We start from the raw sequence: 22,233 nt of genomic DNA, 5'->3' as shown, positions 1-22,233 counted from the left end.
TTGATTTTGATTTGGAGGGATTTTAACTGCTATTGTCTGATTTAAAGGCTTATTCTGTACAGAACACATGTTGTGTGGCTGATAATGTTTAGAAGTCTGAGAGACTTGCAGATTACAGATCATCTACAATGTGTTGTTAATTAAAATCAGCAACAGATCGCATGTAGAGGATTTTAACAGCTACTCTGTCATAATTAAAACAACTGGAGACTGTGTAGGAGCTGATATATGGGTCTGATAATTTATATATAATTTTATTAAATCGGAATCGGACCAGTGTTTCTGTCACTTCCTGTTCAGCCTGAAGGCTGCTGGAATCGGCTGGAAACTGTCCGACTTGACAGCGGATTTTTGTCACAGCCCCCGGCTGCTGCCGCCTGCTCTCGTCCACTTTACAGGCGAGGCGCAGTTCATCTTGAATGAGCCTATTTACACAATTTTCATTGTTTTCATTAGCTCTAGCCAGGTTAGCCATTGTTAGCAATGCCAGTTTATAACAACGCATTATGCTGTTTTTTGTGCATACAAACAGCGTAACATGTCCGCAGTTAGAAAACGGACAGCGCTGCGTGTTCGACTGATTTAGTGAGACACAATTAACACAGAAGTGCTAATAAACTGTATGTTACTAGAGCTTTCACAACTGTTGATGCACGGAGCAGCCATGTTGGATTTTTAGCTCGGTGTACTCGGTGGTTGCCCAAGTGTCGAGCTCGGAAATCCGAGGTTAGGGGGCGTTTCCGACTTTGACCTCGGAAAATCCGAGTTCCGAGTACAAATGGAACGCACTGTAAGGCCCCTGACACTTTTGGCCCTGGACTGGTTACATTGACTACGTTTACATGCACATAATATTAAGTTTTTTGCCCTTATTCCGAAAAATAAGATATTCGACTAAGCTGTTTACATGGATAACGAAAGTGAATATTCCACTAATATTCTCGTTTACATATAGCCGTGCAAAAAACGATTGTTTTCAAAGTTTTCCAGCGGTGGCGGACTTGTTGGACCGTGCGAACACAGCCTCCCTCTTTCATTCTTTCAACCAGCTTCTTGAAAAGGTCGCCGTTACGATGTTTGCGCATATCCAAAAACCTGTTGATATCCAAGTCTTTGATAACGTTTAAAAGTAGCTGTGTTTCTCCTTCTTATCGGGTCTGCAGCCTTGCAAACTGTAGGCTGGTTGGTTTGTGTACAGCAACCACAGCAACGCACAGAGCTGACCTTAAGCCGTAAACAGGCAAGAGGCCATAAACTGTGGTAAAATACCTGATTGAGACACATATGCCGAATGCGCTGTACACATGTCCAAAGAATGCCTCTAAAACCAGAATAATACCGGCATATCACACGTGTCTTAATCGGTAAATACTATATCCGGAAAAAGGCCTTCTTAGGAATATCCAATAACGTATGCTGTTTACATGATCTGTATCAAATTTGGAATATTATCATATTAAGAAAAATAGTGGAGTATCAGCGTGCATGTAAACGTGGCCACTGACTATGGCTGGCCTTCTACAAATGCAATGGATATAAATTGGTTATCTGAGAGTTTGGGAGTGGCCTGTTGTACCTCAGTGTACAATTAGGCTGTTTTTATTTGTTTAGTACGTAAATGATTCATGATACTCATGCTCTGAGGAAGGAAAGGCATTAAGTCAGTCTTTTAATACATCAAACATGAAACTGCACAGACATTGATCAGGGCATTGCAATGTGCTTTTAAACCATTTGATGTTTTAAATATAATTAGATGGAAAAATACCAAAGACTTGGAAGTAATTAAATATATTCATGGGAGCATTATCTCATGTGTGGACTCTTATTTTTCCATCTTCAACATGTTCGTCTGCACCTATAGTATTCATCGTCTGGAAGTACTTTTGTAAACCTTACAGTACAGCACACATTCCTTATAGTCCTTTATTTTCTTACACTGGGATTCGGAGGTCATTTTCTCCTCTTTTGAGAAACATTTGACCAGAAAAAAAAAAAAAAAGAAGTCTCTTAAAGAATTTATTTGGATTTTTTTTTCAATATTTTATTATTTCAGCTATATGTTAAAATATATTGCATATAAAACGTATTTATCAGCATGAAAACCTAAATGCTGTTTTGAATACTCAGTAAACATTTGGTGGGAAAATGCAGTACTTGATTGAGGCCTACATATGTAGTTTTTGTCTACCTAAAAGTTGTTAAATGTAGGCTACATAACAGATGTCACTTATAGATGAGGCTTGGACCCAAATGCAGAGTTTGAAGTTTATTAAAGAAAAGAAAATCCAAAAACAAAGAGGACAGCAGGGCAAAAAAACTTACAAACAAGAAGTCCCAAAAGCACACAGGCCAGGAAGCGAGGAAGCCAGGAATGAGCAGGCACACACACACACAGTACCCCACTCGAAAAACACAAAAAAACTCAGAGCAAAAAAAAACTTGACACCACTGAACAGCAACACATAGACAGAACATAATGAGCCCACAAGACACAAAGGAAACACAGAGACTAAATACACAGGGTAATGAGGAAATGAGGGACAGGTGACACTAGGGCTGGGGAACAGGTGAAACACATCAGACAATCACAAGGGCGGGAAAACCAAAAGACAGGAAGTAAAACCAGACAAGACTAGGGAGAAAAGACAGACTTCAAAATAAAACAGGAAATGGGAAAAACAGAAACCATGAAACCAACTAAACAAAGAAACTTGACAAAGGGACTAGACGTGACAATAGACCTATATGTAATCATCTAAAAATACTCAAGTCGGCCTGTAAAATATCCATCCACCAATTGTTAGATTTTGATATAAACTCCAAGAATGCTTAAACCCCTCCAAATCCCAGAATGATGTACGTTCAATTTCTGTCCATGTCTGGCAGTTCCCTCTGCCTCATGGCTTTATATAGACAGGTGTGTGCCTTTTCAAATCATGTCCAATCAATTGAATTGACCACAGGTGGACTCCAATCAAGGTGATCATCTCAAAAGATGATCAAGAGAAAAGGGAGTTACCTGAGATGAATTGTGTCAATGTGATATTTCATTATTTTTCTTTGCAAACATTTCTAAAATCCTGTTTTCACTTTGTCATTATGGAATATTGAGTATATAGATTGATAAGGCAACAAAAGAAAGAATTAAAACTGTTTCAGCATAAGGCGGCAACATGACAGAGAGTCATCAACAACACACTGCCCTCTCCCCTCACTCTAAGACATTGCTAACACCCGCAACATTTCCAAAGCAAAACATATTATTAAAGACTGTTCTCACGCCTGTTCATCAGAACATAGTCTCGCATTGCCAGACCTTCATCCACAGCGCTGCGGAGGAGGGTCTGGAGAAAAACGTTCTCTGGTTTATCGGACTTTCTTAAAACCAATCTCAATCGTGCGGTGCTTCTGCAAAATAGCCTCGGGAAGGAACTTGTTTTGGTGGAACATGTGTACGTTCAAAGGTTGTTTTAGTCGTGCAACAGAAAACTCCGATTGGACAGATAGTCTAGCTAGCTGTCTGGATTTACCCTGCAGAGATCTGAGGAGCAGTTAACCATAGTCCTCACAAATCCACCGGAGTTTAGAACGCCAACACAAAGAAAGAGGAAGGTGACGGCCGTCCGGCCTAAATGAGTGAAATCCGTCGGAATTTCCGTCGGCAACAGAGCAATCCCGGAAGTGGATCGCAGAGGATATAAACTAGCATTGATGTAACATTTTTTATTTGTTTGGGTGAGACCAAAGAAGATTTTACAGCCTTGGCTGGACAATAAAGTGTATACTACCTGCCCTCATTATTTATATTTTATAATTCATTCATTAATTCAATTTTCTTCACAGTGTCAAGTCATAACACAAGTTATCTCAGGACACTTTACAGATTACAGATAGAGTAGGTCTAGCCCACACTCTATAATTTACAGAGACTCAACAGTATCGGATGTGTGCAACATAGTTTCTTTTAAGCACCGCTGGGATGGGAGTTGTATACATTTAAATATAATGACAATAAAGGCTTCTTATCTTATCTAATCTTATCTTAACAAAATATGAAAGCAAAGCGGTCTGAATACTTTCTGAACACACTGTGGACATGATGTTGCAACATATTCTCACAGAGGAACATCTAAAACATCTAAAAGATAAACTGCACACATCAGGTTTTGGTGTCCATCTCTTAGAATGAAAAAGTTAACTATACAGCCACAACTTTGCACCGATATTTGTCTGTCCTCCCTGCTGTTGTGTGCAGGTGTGAGTCATGCTGCTGGTGTGTGTTGGCCAAATGTATCTTTCAGAGCTCAAGAGCTGCAACTGCAGGAGCGAATGTTTCCCATATGTACAGTACAGTACTACCCTAACGTGTAGAAAATAACTTATCATCAGCGTAATTCTTTCACGTCATATTTAACCCTTGTGGTGTCTTCCCGCTGACCATGAACTTGTTGTCCTTCGGGGTCATAATTGAAATGTAACTTTTTTTTGGCGTTTCCCAACGTTTTTGTTCCTTTTTTTTTTCGATGCTTTTGACGTTTTTTTAAAAACATTTTTGTTACTTTTTTTAATGTTTCTTTTTTTTAATTCATGGTCAATAAACCTAATTTACAGTGCATGACATTATTCCAAATTTTAAGTTAAAAAAAAGCAGAAATTATGAATTCTTTTGACTATTAGTTAAGACCAGAGGATGTTGATCACAGACTGTCAAAGTTCAGTCAGGACACGGTTTTGAAACCATTTAAACATTTTTGTAAATGCTATGAAATTGAATGAAACACCCCAAATTTAATGTAAATAATCATTCTTTTTTGTAAATGTTGTATGGGTTCTATACAACGTACATCCATGTTATTTTTGGGCAATTTGGTTGAAAGAAACCCATATTTCTGATATTAAAAACTTTGAAAACGGGTCAAATTTAACCCGAGGCCCTAAACAAACAAAAACACACAGACTCTGACATGGTGTTAATGCAGATATCTATGTTTATTAGAAAGATTTTCAACAAACATTTTGTCTTTTTACAGAGGAACTGCACGAGTGCAAAATGCAGCTGAACCCAGGGGAGAAAAATGAAGTTTACAGGTCTGTACAGAGTGTGTTTTCACAGGTCAGATCGCCAGCCTGGCTCCACCTTCCAGCCTTTATTCATCTGGGTACTGGGTCGTCGAATTTTCACGGTGAGACGGGGGGGGGGGGAACAGCGGCAGCCATCTTGGATTAAAAGGCCTGCTGGTTGTTAGCAGGGAACCCAAGATGGCACATCTATTACCATACACATACACTCTAGATATGTGCAGCCCCAGAAAAAAAATAAAGACGCTGTACATCAACTCTTCATCCTAATGTGTCAGAACTATAAAATACAAATAAATGTACATGCCAATCTTTCTTCTATATAAGTGCAGGGCTCTTTTACAGGTCAAAGACAATAAAAATAAATCTGTAATCCTACAGCCTTATTTTCAATATTCAAGTGTTCTTTCTCTTTTTGTATTGTCAAAAATCTATTTGTGTTTAATTGACATTCTCAACAAGAGCTTATTTTCTGCTCGGTAATCATTCTGAATAATGTGCTATTTTTAAAACTTTTTTTTTTTTTAAATATTTTAAAGTGTTTTAAATCATCCCGACAACAATAAATCTTTCTTGTACATACAGCGGGATGCATCATGCGCTGTTTCCCTGATGCCATTTATACAACGTGACTCATTCGCAGCCTCTCATGTTTTGCATACGTGAACGAGGAAGAAGTAGAGAGAGAGAGAGAAAGAGCGGAAGCTCTGCGCTCAAAACAACGGCGCCAAAATATCCTCCGACCTCACTTGTTTATTTTCCTCTCTATCTTCACCCCTTTCCTCCCCCTTTCCTCCTCTTCCTCTCCTCCTCCTCCTCCTCTCCCTCGCCCGGTGTTTTCCACCGCCAGGACGCCTCAGTTCCACAGTTTGAGGAAGCTGTCCCAGGATCCTGTGCAGACGCCCATACCATCATCGGGGACGCCGGTGCAGCTCACCCTGTTGTCATGGCCGGACAGCACACCTGGGGGAGGAGAGGAGGAGAGGGTATAGAAAAGAAATGGTTTGTTATGTTTTTCTACATTTATTTATCATGAAAACCTGAATAAATCGACCCCCACTCACCAACTTTCTCCCCTTTCAGTGAGTCCCAGATGTGGCAGTTGAAGTCATCGTAGCCGGCAAAGATAAGGCGGCCTGAGTTGGAGAGAGCTACAGACGTGACGCCCGAGTTCAGGGTGGAGTCCTGGTAGTTCACCACCTCCTGGTCGGAGCGAATGTCGTACATCTTGCAGGAGCAGTCGTCGGAGCCTGTGATGAAGCAATTTCCATTGGGCATATACTGAGGCGGGGAGAGAAGAAGAAGAAAAAGCTTGTGTTTGTATTCCTGTGTGGCGCTGATTTTGAAGGTCCAATGTGTGGGAATTTCTCCCATCTAGCGTCGAGATCGTATATCGCAATCAACTCTCTCACGCCACGCAGTGTACGTATTACAGCTACGGTAGCCTTCACGCTTTTTTCTGATGACGCCGGTCTCTTGCTCTTTTCAATATATTGATATTTCAATATCAATATATTTCTGGGCGAAGAAGAAGACTCCTGTTCCTGAAATTTGGATTTTGAATACGTGTGGTCCTCCATGTTTCCTTCTTCAAACTTGCCGGGGCCGGGAAACAACAATACCCATTAGCAGCATCAGTAGCACCTGTGAGTTTATCATGTGACAACGAAAACGCGAAAGGCGGGGCAGTATGTCCTGTATGTCCCTTACAGGCTAACGTATTTTAAGATGGCGCATGAAAATGGAGCGTCTACCCCAGTTAATGCAAACGCAAATGTAAAATTTCAAACCAAAATGAATACTTGGAATTGATGGTGGTGGTAAATATTCATGAAAAAGGACAAGTTTGTGAACGGGCAACACAGATTTTGAGAATGAACAACTAAACACGTTACACACTGGACCTTTAAGCAGAAATATAGATGATAATAAAAGACGTTCTTTCACTCCATTCAACTTCTGTTATCCTGGGAGGTTTTGCACGGTGCCGATTGCACTCATAGCCACTCAGCTGCTCCGATTGAGCAGTTGGGTATCTTGAACAAGTGCCTTGCTCCAGAGCACCTCAGTGTATCCAAATGCACCCTAAATGTATTCGGCCTGTCTGGGGATCAAACCGGGAGCCTTCCAGTCACCCTTCTTATCTAACCTTTCTAAATGTTGGCTGGCAAATCATTAAAGCTTTTCTTAATTCATTCACATTTAAAAAAAACTTTGACTGTCTATGATTTATAGCCATTGCCTTTTAAAACGTGGTCATCACTGGCCACCGTACATCGAGAAGCGAAACAAAAGGCCGCTCTACAAAAAAAAAAAGCTAGTATGTAAGCATCTGGAAAACTTGCACATTTTTGTTAAACATACTGGTTTTGAGCCAGTAAAAATGAATCGCAGGTAATTCTATATTACTTTCAAAAAGCGAAAGCCGATTAATTAAGTCAATATATTAAGATACTAAGTCAATATTTTGTGATATTAAGTATCAACCCATATGCAAACAATTTAAAGAAACATTGATGTTTAAATGTATTCAGCACAGAAATATTGGCTAGTGGAAAATGTGATTGGCTGGTAACTAAATCTACTAGCCATGTTGGCTGGTGATAAACAAAAAAAAAAAGTGAATTTAAAGCCCTGCTCACATTGATGGCATTGATGTCGCTGCTGTGTCCGGAGAAGGTCTGCTTGCAGGTCCCTTCCCTCAGGTCCCACAGCTTGGCCAGAGAGTCACAGGCTCCAGAGATGAAGGTGTTCATGTCGGCGGAGAGAGCCAGCGACATGCAGTCTCCAATGTGGTTGGTGAAGATGATCTTCTGCTTGCCAGTCTCCAGGTCCCACAGACAGCTGGAGAGGAGAGGGAGGAAGAGCGTTATAAGTGCAAGGAGAGAATGAAAAGACCCAAACACATTTGGGTCTAATCATTATTGGGCCTGACTTCTTTGGATCAGGTTTCTTTTTTTGTTTCTGTGAATATTCATTTATGAATGCCGCTTTTGAGTACGTTTTCCTAGGGTTGGTTTCATATCTGACCTGTGACAACAACCAAACTATGAGGATCGTGAAGCAGTAAATAAATTTGACGTTTAGAAGAAGGCAACTGCCAACAGACTGCCGGAACACAGCGTGTTTGGCTCTCTCAGAAGTGAGATCTAAAAACACACCTGCAATTACTGCTTGGCCACAGGTGCCGCCAAAGAGAACAAAACGGATCTCTTTGAGTTTTTAACTGAGTGGATTTGAGTCGTCAGGAAATAGTCACAGCCAGGGAAGCAGTTTGGGATTAAAAACATGACATTTTGCAGATGTTTCCAGCTGACAAGGATCGACGATAAACTCACCAGGTGGTGTCGCCAGAGGCTGTGAGGATCTCAGTGTCGCTAAGGAAACGAGCGCAAGACAGGTAACCTGGGTGGGAAATGAACATCTCAGCCCGACTGAACATCAACTAATTTATGTTTATCTTTTATGTAACGTCATCTTTCATGTTGATGTTTCCCTGAGTGCATATTTTCAGTCAGGAGACAAAATGCCGCCGGCGGATGTCATCCTCACCTGTGTGTGCGTCCAGCTCCCTGAGGGTCTTGGGGCTGGCAGCCTTGATGTTGTACACTGTGCACATGTTATCCAGACCGCCGCTGGCCACCAGGTTACCAGAGGGGGCGAAGGCGACGCTCATCACCCAAGCTGACTTTAGTGGGACAGCAACCAACTGGGAAATGGAAATTTAGTTTGTTTTTAGTTGATTTACAGCCTCCTTCACGTATAAGGGTACAACCTGCATTGGAAACCAGTCTTTAAAGGCTGTACTCTGTAAAAAACAAAAACAAAAAAAAAAGCCTAAGAAATCCACAGTCATTTACTGTGTTTGTGCACAGTAAATGATTGTATACTGTTTCACAGTAGAGTACTGTGTATTCAATCGGAAATTACAGTAATTATCAAACCCAAACAATATCTGCAGATTTCTTCCCCCAGCTTTGTTCCTGAATGAAAATCTGCAGAATCTGGTGTCCGTTTGTCTGCTTGGGTGGAGATGTATTAACATTCTAGGTTTTATTTTAATTTGTCTCAGATTACCGTTGGCCCTTGGTAATTATTGAGCTGATCACAATCATCAACAATATACTGTATAAAATCACAGTAACAATTATGTACAGTAACTTGCTGTGCTTTATTTTACAGTTACATTATTGTTTCTGTAAATGAAAACAAAGCACTAACACTATGTTGCTTGATACTACATCCTGGTTGTCCTAATTTGTTTATCAAAAATCCGATTCGGTGAATTTCGCGGTACGTTGTTTACAGTGATGTGATCTTACCTTGTTCCCTGTGTAGCAGTCCCAGACGAGAAGCTTGCCATCCTGTGATGCACTGACCATTGTCCTGTGAGAGAGACGAGAACGTCACCGTCAGTGTTTGAAGAAATCATTATTATTTTTTTTTTTTAAATTAAGACAACGTTGTGGGTCAGATGCCTGGGAACAGAGTCTCGTGTTGCAGGCAGTACTGCTCCTCATCATCAATAAAGTCTATCTTGTCTTAATAATTGGATACCTGTTTCTTAAATGTTAGTATATTGGATCATAAGCTCAGATCATGGAGACAAACTTACAAAAATAATCTGACCAACAAGTCCTCCAAACCGTACAACGATACACAGAACAGAAACCAGACAACGTAACTGCCTCGACAGTTTTAAACACATCAATAATGTTGTCGCTCTTTCGATACCTTCCTCTCTGCTTTCTTTCCAGCATAACAACTTTGGCCACTTGAGGGAGCCACCGTTATTACCGTAGATATGAGTTGTAATTGCTGCTTGAACGAATGACTTATGCGGGCCTTTTTGTTGAGGGCAGGACGGTCTCTATCTGACAGGTGAATGAATACAGTGAAGAAACATTATCTACATTCAAGTGCGGCTTTTCTGAAGCTTCCACATTTAGACTACACATTCTAGTCTGTAGCTACCCAGTCCAATAAGTGAAAAGAAAAAATAATGTTATGACAAAAGTTCTTGCTTTCTTTTTTCATTCTTTAATTCTGTGTGTCTGTGTGTGTCCAAAATGGGGAATGGAGGGCCTTCCACAGATACTTGACTGAACCATTCAGATCATTTCTGCCTTTAGAGAAATATTGTAAAATAAGCCTGAGTTTCAGGGTCCTGGTATTGTGCATGCTGGCTCACTGTCACCCTATCATGGTTTACTGGGACACTTGAACAGAGTCATTGATAATGTTGTGCCTGTGAATTGGAAAAGTCTAAAACTGTAGTGTTCGACGGCAGAGAGACTCCTGTTCACCCTCCCATCCTCACTTGTTGTCAGTAGACCAGTGAAGCGAGTAGATTTTAGCCAGGTGACCCTTGAGGTCCTTCCTTTTCTTGAGCTGGACTCGGCCCACTTCGGACGCCCCTCCTGCTGCTGTTGCCATGGTGCCGTCATTCACAGCCTTACGGGCCGCCTGGTGGTCACACGGGGGGATTACATGTTGGTGTGAAACAACAGAGAGGAGAAAGAAGAACAAGGAAGAGTAAGGAAGGTAAACTGCACCGAGATTTGAGTTCATCAGGATTATGTAATGCAGGCTCAATTAAAAGATGACACATTAACAGATGTGTTGGTGTTGTTGTAAGCAATTTCAACTTCATGTTTTAAAGGCATGATTATAAGTAGTGGAAGTGACAGCAGCTTTCATACAAACATGCAGCCCAAAGTGCCTCACACACCAACAGTGAAACAACACAGACATAAAAACAAAATCAAAAATTAACAATAAATATAATTTTGCATGACTAAAAACGACCACAACAAAACAATACAATGTTAAATAAAAAATAAAACTGAAAATATAAATGAAATAAAGACAGGGATGAAAATAATACAAAGTCATCAAAATTAAAAGTTAAGACTATAATATTACTCCAAATTAAAAACCAGATTAAAAAGATAGGACTTTAATTTCTTAAAAAAAAAAAATACTAGATACTACAGAGTTGCTTTTTATATATATATATATATATATACAGTATATATACACACACATATTTTACCTATTGTCACTGTCCAATGAAAACCATGTATCTCCAATTTTGGTGATTATCTGGAAAAGAGTTGTTTACGACAGTAAACTTAAGGGGTCTTAAAGGGTCTACGTGTTTTTTTTTTACAGGACCGCAACGCTATGTTTTGTGTAATCGGAGTGTCACAATGCTTACACAGGTTTTGAACCACCTTCATCAGGAAGCACTGTGTGTGTCAAGTTGCTCACCTCAATCTTTGTACGGAGGCCATCGCACTCCTTTTTCAGGGCATCCATTTCAGCTTTCTCAGCTGCCATGGCGACGTTTGCTAGGGGATGTTACTGACGGGAAGAAGAAAACTGTCACTGTGAAACAGGAAAGAGGGACAAAGAGAGAGAGGACGGGAATAAAGAAGAGAAGACGTGTTAGCAATGTGTTAGTTAGGAATGTACTGCCTCTGGGCCAACACTGTGTTTCCCGACTATTGTACAATACAGTACAGGTTCACTGTGGACCGGGCTGTGCATCACTCAGGGACCCTGACACCTTGATCTGGAACACATGGGTTGCTGTTACAACATCAAATCTGGGGCAAAGATTAGACACATACCTGACAGGTTTAATCCCTCCCTAAACCCAAAGTTGTAATACCGTTATTAGCTCTTACTCTGATCCAGCTATGATGTATTGTACAGAGTGCGAAGGGAGAGAGAGATGAACAAAAACAGTGACACGAATGTGAAGGAAAAAAAATACCGACCATGGTAGGAAAGAAATAAAAGAAACAGAAAGGAAAGATTGCACAAAGACTAGCAAAGTATACATAGATGTAGCAGAGACAGGACTTGGAAAGAGAAAAGAAGAACACCCGTTGCGAAGGACAGAAGCAAAAGAAGGGAAGGAAGTGAAAAGGGGAGCACAAATCTAATTTAGACTTTTCTCAATGTATATGAATGGGTTGCAAAAAAAAAAACAGCTCCCCGAACTGTGTCAGTGAATTTCTAGAGTTACTCAGCTGAGCTTTAACGTTCAATACAGATTAATCAAACGTCACATTTATTAACTGAATCTGACATTGCAGTTCAGGGTTCTTTATCTCAAAGAACTTCGGACCAGCTCATCTTGTGGTGGTGTTTTGACAATTCTCATTTCGAGAGATCTAACGCAATATTTCGTCCATCATTATTCAGATGGAATTCAACTTTGATGATGATGATTTGTAATTGTTTGTTAAATTAACTCTTTTTTTTGGGGGAGGCTTGTTAGGAAGAGAGTCAAATGGCTGTGTTTCTAAACCTTTTACTCCTCGTATTAAATGCCCTCGCTGTCTGTCCTAACTGACTGGTTTCTTTACTTCAACTTCATTTTCATTTCAAGCCCTGCGTACAGACCGTCAGTGCCTAATACTCTGTAATAGGATACTGACGGCTGGCCTTTTTAACCCCAACAGCATCCGTGCACAATTCTGCTCATTTGGCAAAGTAACTCGTTTAAAACTCTCCACTAAGGATGATTGTTGATGCTGAATAGGAAAAATGACTAGCGCGTCATTCAAGGACATGCATGCGTGGTTGACAAAATGCAAAAAATGATGTTACAGAAAATAAACAAGGAACTTCAACCAGTTGTTAACTAAATGCTCCACCCTTTCTTGCATTATTATGTTCATTTAAGTTACTAATTTTCATCTAAAGATGTGATTCAACGCTGCAGCTTGTGGAGACACGGGGAGAAGTTTAAACTTTTAGAGAAAATGGTGAAACAATTTGAAAAGGAATCATCGATGCATTAATTTAGTCATCACGCAGCTTCTCAAATGTGAGGAGGTGCAGCTTTTCTCTGTTTGATATCATACATTTGATATCTTTACGTTTTAAGATCTTCAGTGGACAAAACAAGCAGCTTTAACACGTCACCTTGGCAAATTGTGACGGCATTTTTCACTTGTTTTCTGACATTTCATTCACTGAACACTTAATAAAGTAATGGCATAAGCAATCAAAAGAATAAGTGCGAATGGAAAGTCGTAGCTCTACATACGGTATGTGTCTTGCACAATAAAATATCATCAAAAGATCATTTCAACAGACAAGTTGATGGTTGAGCACAAGTGTTGGGGTGGGCTGCTACAGGACTTTAAATCCTGGGCAGGAGATCTTAAGGGAAGCTTTACCGGTCAAATCTCCTGTCATCCGATTACTGACTGCTCTTTACCTTGGGATCAGAGAGAGAGAGAGAGAGAGAGAGAGAGAGAGAGAGAGAGAGAGAGGGGGGGGGGCGAGAGATGTGGAGGGTCTGTTATAGTCAAACATCAGCAGCTCCTCCTCTACTCTCCCCTTCTGTTATTTGATGGAAAAGATGGTGCATTTGTGCTCTCACACATACATGTCTCCACTCTCAAGTGAAACTATTTTCGGTAACATTTTACTTGAAGGTATCTACATAAGAGTGACATGACACTGTCATGAAAACTTGACACTGTCACGACACATGAACCCTGCCCCTAACCATAACCATAACTTGTCATGACAAAAACCGAATGACACTTACTAAAAGAAGCGTTATATCATAGACGTTTATGTCTTGTTTTATGACACGTTCATGACAGTGTCATGTCACTCTTATGTAGATACCTTCAAGTAAAGTGTAAACCTATTTTCTAAAGCTAAAAAACATCAGAATTCCAAAAACAATTGAAAATGTGTTTGTGTCAGTAAGAAACAACATCACTCCAAGCTACATGGATCCTGCAGCATAGAAATCGGCCAACTGAGTGAGCTGGATGAGGTTTGGCCTTGTATGATGGATCAGGCTGCAGCTTACTGCTGCCACACCTGAGGCACCAATCATCTTTGGCAGCTTCCCTACAATCCAAAGATCATCTTCAGAGGGTTTAAGGAATCATCACTTTGGATGCAATCGTACACGGAAGAACTAATTCTATTAGCTGCAAGAAATTGATTTGAAAAAGTCAAGGAGCCTGTGGAGTGGAGAAGCCTTCTTGCATGAAAAATAAAACTACACAGAATAAAAAGAATTTTAAAACAGCCCAGAAGTCAACATTGGGGGAAAGCTTATGCTTCTCCAAAATCGCTGTAAATGCACGGCAGCTGCAGCTACAGTATATATGCAGCTATATATTTTATATTTTATAGTTTGAAGGCAGCCATGTGCAGAAAATCACCAATAATATACTAAAAGTTCCTCATCAGTTTCCTGTGTTGCACACTGAAGCAAAAGTCCACGTCCTGCTTTTTTTTAAATATCACAAAGTAAGATGATTTGTGCTTCCCGGCTTTTCACCGCAGCTCCAACGTTCTTCTCCAAAAGAAGAAACTCACCTTTACCACACACAACGTGGGTCCTTCTCTTCTTCTGCAACTGTGCAGCTCCTGGTCCCAGACACCTCCGTCTCTTTTTTAGATTCCACAATCCCAGGGTGCACAACCTGGCTCCTCCAACGCTCTCCCCCGGCAGACTGATAGCAGCTTACTTGTGAGAAACTCTCTCTTTCTCTGTCCCTTCCTCCACGGTGAAGAACAGATGAGGATTGGAGGGGATGAAGGAGATAAGGGATGAAGGGATAAAGCTCAAAGATGGAAATAGAGAGGGAAGGAGAGGGAGAGAGAAATTTAGAGGGAGCATGGCGAGAGATGGTAAACCGATTGGAGAAAGAAAATGGGGTTATGAGGTCAAAAGATCAGGTGAAGAAATAAAAGAAGTAGAGAAAGGGAACAGGTGGAGGTGAAATGTGAGAATATGAGCGAGGAGAAAAGAATTGTGGAGGTTTGCAAAGAAATCTCACCTGTTGCACCTGAAAATCCGACAGAGGGAAGGAAACTGACACATCAGCCATGCACCTAACTAAATATGAAACAATATGCTGTTGTTTTATGCTTTGAGCAACCAGTTTTAATGCGTTCCAGGTGCAATGATAGCAAACTAAGAGCCAGAGCAAAGTAAAAATGAGCTTCATTACGTCATCTTTGAATTGCTTTAAGGAAGCACGATGAATCATTTGCAATCTCTGATTCATAAATATGAGACTTTATTTTTTTATTTCTCTGGTTCTTTTGATTTTTTAAGTCCCCAGTGTCCTGTGACAACAGAGAGGTGACATTGTATTCTCATTCCTGGCATTGCAGTGCATGTTTTCTGTCAGGATGCAGGAGAGAGGATGGATAGTCTAGGGCAGAGGTGGACATGGGTGAATTGGTTTGTCAGAGCTAATGAGCTTAGCCTGGTTAATCAGGCTCTGATAGGATATCCGGGGATGGGCAATCTCGTTAGGGAATTAGAGTTGAACGTGCGTCACACCTGACCTACAGAGAAGGCAGGTACGACAAGTGGATCAAGAGTCAAATGCAGAGTTTCGCCCTTTAAAAGTGTTCGACCAAAAAAAATGTTTTTTTTTACAGACTATATCATCTGCACTTTTGAAATAATTGGTATTCAAAATGGTCAAATGCAGGAGAGGCAGACCGGGAAGCAGGACAGGAGGGAGGTTTTTGGGTCGATCCATGACAAGATGTAGAGTAGATATTGGTCTCCAATGAGAGATGATCTCGTTTGGTCCGCCCCACACCTTGACATCCTGTCATCTGACTTCTTCCTATTTTCTTCTAGGAGAGGTGGGTGGTCCGGGACTCCACATGGGTAATAATGTGATGTTACCTACATGGGGAGGTCAGAGGTCAGGATCAGCTACACAGCGACATCCTGGAGCTGGTAGAGATCCTGTGTCTTTCTCAATGACTCAATAGCAGGTTAAAAGATGAAGGTTCGGGTTGAAATATGATGTAATGCAGCCTGCTGATCTGGCAACAGTTTACCTATTGTGATACAATCCGACCACGGTTGTTTTGTGGTTTGTATCCCATCATCTACTGGCTTCACCTCGGTTCACCAGTTGATTCTGAAAGGAGTTACGAGATCTCAGAGAACAAAGCGACACGAAGCACGAAGTTCACAATGTCCTAAAGGTTCAATGAGACACACAGGACTATATACATTTTCTAACAATTGCTCCATTCACTTCGAGGATGTGAGAGTAGATGGATAAGAAAGAGGCTCCATAGAGTATGAGGATTGGTTTAAGGTAGGTTCACGCAGTTTGAACAAAGCCTGAATGAGGCAGTTTTTAGAGAATGGAACGTAACATATTCACAACATCAGGCTTGCTAACAGCATCTTTTCTGACTCCATGCATGTTTTAAATTATGAATACCAACTTCTGCCTTCTAACAGGCGATTTAGAGTTCCTTCGTTTATGTACAACAGGCTCAAGAACTCTTTTATACATCAGTCTATGCTGTTGCTAAACCAAAATCAATCTGCTGCCATTTAAGATCTGGATCCGATGATATCATGAAACATGTTTTTTTTGTCATGGCTGTTGATGTGTCTTCATGTTTGTACTATATGTGCAATTGTTGTCTAACTCTCTGTATTCTTTTCTTTTTTTTTGAGCAGAGCTGCTCGGGAACGCAAAATGTATTTTAGTTTAAACTGACAATAAAGTTGTATCGTATCGTATTATTGATACCAGAAATATTTTACATAAAACAGTAAGTTAGTGAAATCAACAATTTTTTCATTAACTTAACTTAATATATCAGTTTTATTCATTTCAAGTTAAAGGTATAATATGTAACATTACCACATTAAAAACATCTGAAAACGACTTATTTTATATATTTTGCTGCATTGTGTACTTTGTAAGGTTCAAACCCAGAGAAATCTGTAATTGTATTCAAGGTAATGGTCCGTTACATTTGGTCGTCTATCGATGACATCATAACACATTTAACCCCTCTAGTTGCTCTAACTTCTGGCAAAACACAGGAAACACCGGACACTATGTCAGAGAGGAATTTCTAAATCATACATTGTCACAGAATCGTACTCAGTAACAGTAATACTTCATGTCTTCTGTCACACGGCATCATTAATTGCATGTCTTGATCCAGTAGTGATGTACAAATAAAAGTAACCATTATTTAGAGCCGTGTTTGTGTGCACCTGATGTATTTAGGGTCCAATATTCTCTATTTTAGCTCTGTTTTTGGTCTCCACCAACTCGTTTATGAAATATCTGTCTCTTCAGCTGCTAATTAACCCTCTATGTAAGTGTCTGACTTTGTCCGTCTGTTGCTAGGTGCTAAGCAGGTAGTTTTAGTGGCATTTATGAGAGAATATTTTGCTGCCTGATGTGTCTGGAAACAGGGTTGATAAGAGAAAGTGAACCAAAATATTAAACTGGGTCAGACGACCAAAACCAAGAGCTGAATGACACCAAAATGCTGGGTAAAGTAATTCTTGGTGGGTTCACCAACACGAGCATGGGCTTTGAGTTTCCAACATGTTCTGTGGTCTTAAACCAGGGATCTTCAACAGGGGGTTTGGGGTAAAGTTTTTTTGAAGAATTAAAAAGTCTTAACATGAATCCATCATATTTTTAGCAAATATAAATCCCCACTCCTTACTGGCCTATAGGTAAGGTAGTAAAGAAGGCCCTCCACAGATAAATCCTAAGGATTTACTCTGCCACATGTATGTGTAACATTAAAACATGATTTATAAAAGCATGGCAACAATTATTAGGCTATTTTAATACCTCAGTATTATATGCAAAAACAAAGTATGTATAAAAGCTTTAGCCCGCCCTACAAGTTATTGTAGGCCCAGTTTAATACGCAACTTCATTTTATACAATATATGTAGTAGGGGGTCCCTGCTCTGTCTCTATTTCAGTTAAAGTATCCTTGGCTTAAAAAATGTTGAAGACCCCTTAAACGATAGCACAGACACATCACTTACATATCCAGAGGTAGAGGTTTTATTTCCTGCTTTGGGTCACAAGTTGGTGAAGAGCTAACATAAGTTATTAGGTCACTTGTTAAACAGAAGGAAGATGAAAGAGAGCAGTGCAGCAGACACAAAACCACAGAATTGTAAAATAAAACTTCATTTTTGAAACTTCGTCTAAATATTAGGACAATATTTTAATGCTGATTTAATTTCCACATCATAATGTTTGCTGATGAATGAATGCTTTGTCATAGACACCTGTGTATTTTTTGTAATAATACAACTGAACTTTACGCCAGGTTAGAAACCTCAGGGGTAATGACTTTTGCTGAACAAGTCATCGACAAGATCAGGCGATACAAAGAATGAATTCTGCAGTTCTGTGTTAATGCTTGTCAGAACATTAAAACCTCAAATGTGGTCTTCAGCCAACATTCTCACTTTCAAGAAGAAAATGTCATCTTAATGTCTAGCTGACAGCAAAAAAAAAACAACCATGAAATAACTTGGAAAATGTGAACCTCTCTGCTCAGGTAATGTAGCATATAGTTACTATACACTGCAGCTCTAAGCCACAGGTCTCACCCTCATTGGCTGAATATCCTGCTAATCCAGCGACATCATCATCATGCTGAGAGCGTCGGTGATGTTTGATGGCCTAATCTAATAGGGACTTTTTAGATTAAGCCTCACCTCGCATCGTGACTATTTTTAGTAATTGATGCAACGGGTTTTGAGATCAGGCCTGCTGACATCATGAGGCCATATTACTGCTACACAGCTCTGGTTGGCTGCGTGGTTCATCCATTAGTCAGACGTGCACAGGTTTAATGAATGAAAGGTTTTGTGAATCGTGTTCTGTCAAAAGTTTCCTCAAGTCCAATCCGCTTCTGAACGTCTTCTGACTTATATCTTACAACATCATAAATGTTTCTAGCAGTTATCAAAGCACAGTTTTCACATTAAAGTCAAATCAGTACATACTGCCTAGTATTTCATATATGATTGTGTCCCACATCTATTTCATTCAGGAAAGGGTCTTTAAATGGCCAATTTTAACAGGAGGAATAATTGCAGCATGCAGAACTTTGAATGTATAATGTTGGATTCAAGACAGACATGACAAATTGTGAACCCTTAAAGTGGTTATTTCTTTTGCATAAATGCAAATTCGGACTGTTTTTGAATGTAAATCATAAACACACCTTTTAGAAATCTTTAAATAACGGTGTATATATTTTAGCTAAATGATTTGAGCACTATGTAGAAGTCTGAAAAGACAAACGTTCTGTCGGTAACACTTTACTTGAAGGTATCGACATAATCGCCACATGACACTGTCATAACTATGACATGACACTGTCATGAACGTGTCATAAACGTTATAAACAAGTCATAAACGTTTATGACTTCTGTCATTAAGTGTCATTCGGTTTTTGTCATGACAAGTTGACATTGTTTGGGTTGTCTTGATTATGACAACTTGACATTAATCAAAGTGACATTACCAGAAGTTGTCTTGGTCACGACAAGTTGACATTAAATTAGTTTGGGATGTCTTTGTAATGACAACTTGACATTAACCGGGATGTTTAATGTCAAGTTGTCTTAACAAGGACACTCCAATGAAATTTAATGTCAAGTAGTCATGACAAATACATCTTCTGGTAATGTCATCCTGGTTAATGTCAAGTTGTCATCAGGGCGACGCGTCCCAGAGTGCCAACCCCATCATTTTTTGGTAACACAACAGTGTAAAGCATCAGTCTCATCTGGCTCATTTTCTGTAATTTTTGTAACCTTAACGTCTACTGCAGTGTCAGTCGAAGCGGCAGTAGCTTTAAGGGCAGGCTTACCAAAACACTGAAAGAGTGTAGTTCAAATTTGCTTTGGTTTCATATATCTACTTTAGTGATTCACATTAGTTCATTTCAAATTTGCGCAGACAATGACCGCCAAGCAACTGTTGTTGTTGTTGTTCCTAGGCGACTTGCAACACAGACGGGGTGAATTTATGAACGTTAGTGTAAAAGTTCTCTCACCAAACAGTCATCGTTACGTAATGTTATCCTTGCGTTTTTGCAAGTGGGTATATGGAAATCCTTGACCTTTCCTAGTAGGTATACTCCGTATACCTGCGTATCACGTAGACTACACCACTGCTCCATTCCCTCTCTCTCTCAAACTAAGTGTCGGCCTGTAATCTGGGCTAATGACCTGTGACACAAGAGGGATGGCTGACTTCCTGATAACTCCCTGTGGTAACGAGCTCAGGAGGGAAGAAGGAGTACAAACCGTGTGGCACAACAAACCCTGCACCACCTTTGGCTTCTTCTACAAGAAAGGAAGTGGATGAGATGACATGGAAGACGAAGGAGAGATGAAACCTCAGGGGGAGATTTGAGACTTGTTTTTTAATAGGTGAAGTGCAAAGACATTTTTTGTCAGGCGGAATTATTCTGTGAGAAAAAAACTAGAATGAAAAAAGCTAGAGGTGAGAAGTTAAAGTATTGTTTCATGTTCATGTTCCTTTTATGGTTTTTCTCTGTTCTACTTGTGCACTTGTGTAGTTTTGCACTGCTTTTTTGTATTTTGTTGTACACCCAACAAATGCATTTCTTTCTATGAATAATAAAGTTGAATTGGATTGGATTTGTCTGAAAAAATGTTGAAGTAAATCATAAAATTAAAGAGGAACTAGGTTGCTTTCAAAAGTTTTTTATTTAAATGTTACTAATGATCTCCACCTATCTAGCAAAAGCGTTTGTTTCAGCATTAGGGGTGACAAATTATAACCACACTGTAAAAAGTGATTAGTTGTATCAACTTAAAATAACGAGTGAACTAGTTGCATGAATCATTTTGAGTTGAACAACTCTTTCTGGATTGTGCGTCCAACGTAAAAATAATAGTTGAAGGTAAATAATTTGTCCCTCCAACTAATTCCCAAGGTTTTAGAACAACTAATATAAACTGGCAACTTGCAATTACAATAGTCAGAACAACGCAATGTTTCAAGTCCCTTGGACGAATTTTGTTTTTAACACAACATGAAATAACATGCATGCTGACAAAAAATGAAAAACCTTTTTTACAGTGCAGGATGTCTGGTGGTCGTCCCCCAGAAAATGTTATGCATCAAACGCTTCATTTCCTGCATTCTGGTGATTTTTTCTGCAACAACTGGTGCCTTTTCTGCATGCAAATGTCTTATCTATTCATGTAAACATTATTATTATTAATTAATTAATCTTCTGTATTGTTCAAAACTTTCTGCAGATTCAAAACCTTACATGTGTTCGGGATGTTATTTTTACACAACACAACACACAACACATTTTTTTTGCTTGCCACAGCATTAAAACTCTTTGACTTCATTACTCCAGCCAGTTTTGATTATTCGGGGGGTTGTAACCCCCCCGTAAATAACGCCTATGCCTCTGATGCATATATTGTGAAAAAACAATCTAATTGAGTTGCTCTTCCACCTAAAGGCGGCTGTAGGTTGACTGGAGGTCTCTTGTGTTAGCAGTGTCACCTGCTGGCCAACAACAAGGATGAGAGGACAGACAACCCCTAACCCCAAACCCTAACCCTAACCCTAACCCATCACAGACAACAAACCATCATATCATGTTTCATGAATATGAGTTGTTTTATTCACTTATTAAATTGAGTCACACTGTATGAGTTGGTTTACATCTTTTTGTATCAATACTCTCTCTCTTTTTTAGCTTTGTCTCCACCAACTCCTGAGAAACACATCTGGCTCTTTAGCCGCTGCTGCAGCTGGAGACTGAATCAACACAGTTAAAATTAAAACCAAAACAACAAGACAAAAGACACTAAAACACTCAAAAATTCTCTGTGTGTTTGCCGCTATGAGAAATATCTTTCACACTACACGTTCATCGGACTCACTGTGATTAGAGCAGCTTCAAAAATACTTTGTATAGTGTAAAGAAAACTGGGACAACTAGGTGAGACAATTAAGATACAAAACAATTATCTTTATTATTTATTTTTAAGATTAACACGACACATTTCTGCATAATTTCAAATATTTGATTAATGTTGCATTGAGACTAAAATCAAACAGCAACTAAAAGAGTGTGACAACTGTGACATCTAAAAGTGCATCAAATTCAAATTGGTCTGACGTAATAAACACATTACATATCACATTCTCACGGACAACTGACATCCTGCGCTGTACAGTTAATATCAATAACAGCTATTATTTATCATTGCTAAAAAGCTAATTTCACAAGTAAAAAAATCAATGACAACATTAATAGTTACCTTGAGTCCCTTAT

General features: G+C 39.6%; 1 protein-coding gene and 1 gene segment (V, D, J or C); one reads left to right on the top strand and one right to left on the bottom strand.

Moving 5' to 3' along the window:
• LOC144529260 (Ig kappa-b4 chain C region-like) overlaps positions 1 to 22,233 on the top strand; it is a 128,202-nt gene that overhangs the window by 77,683 nt on the left and 28,286 nt on the right.
• Positions 5,939 to 11,424, bottom strand: gnb3b (guanine nucleotide binding protein (G protein), beta polypeptide 3b). Its single transcript, XM_078267770.1, has 8 exons — positions 11,356 to 11,424; positions 10,403 to 10,548; positions 9,405 to 9,468; positions 8,635 to 8,791; positions 8,421 to 8,487; positions 7,725 to 7,926; positions 6,147 to 6,363; positions 5,939 to 6,045 (listed from the first exon to the last, which is right to left on the bottom strand). Exons 1-8 carry the CDS (start codon positions 11,422 to 11,424, stop codon positions 5,939 to 5,941), a joined length of 1,029 nt encoding a protein of 342 aa, XP_078123896.1.

The sequence above is a fragment of the Sander vitreus genome, chromosome 14 (assembly GCF_031162955.1).
Source record: "Sander vitreus isolate 19-12246 chromosome 14, sanVit1, whole genome shotgun sequence".
NCBI classification, from domain to species: domain Eukaryota; kingdom Metazoa; phylum Chordata; class Actinopteri; order Perciformes; family Percidae; genus Sander; species Sander vitreus.
Note: the sequence above shows the minus strand (reverse complement) of the source record. Positions and strands in the feature narration are given on the sequence as shown.

Coding starts and splice junctions, on each gene's coding strand:
- gnb3b (XM_078267770.1), bottom strand. CDS start 11,424: ATGGCAGCTGAGAAAGCTGAAATGGATGCCCTGAAAAAGGAGTGCGAT. Junction 8,792..9,404: donor ACTGCTACACAGGGAACAAG/GTAAGATCACAT, acceptor TCCATTTCCCAG/TTGGTTGCTGTCCCACTAAA. Junction 7,927..8,420: donor GCCTCTGGCGACACCACCTG/GTGAGTTTATCG, acceptor TCTCCTCTCCAG/CTGTCTGTGGGACCTGGAGA.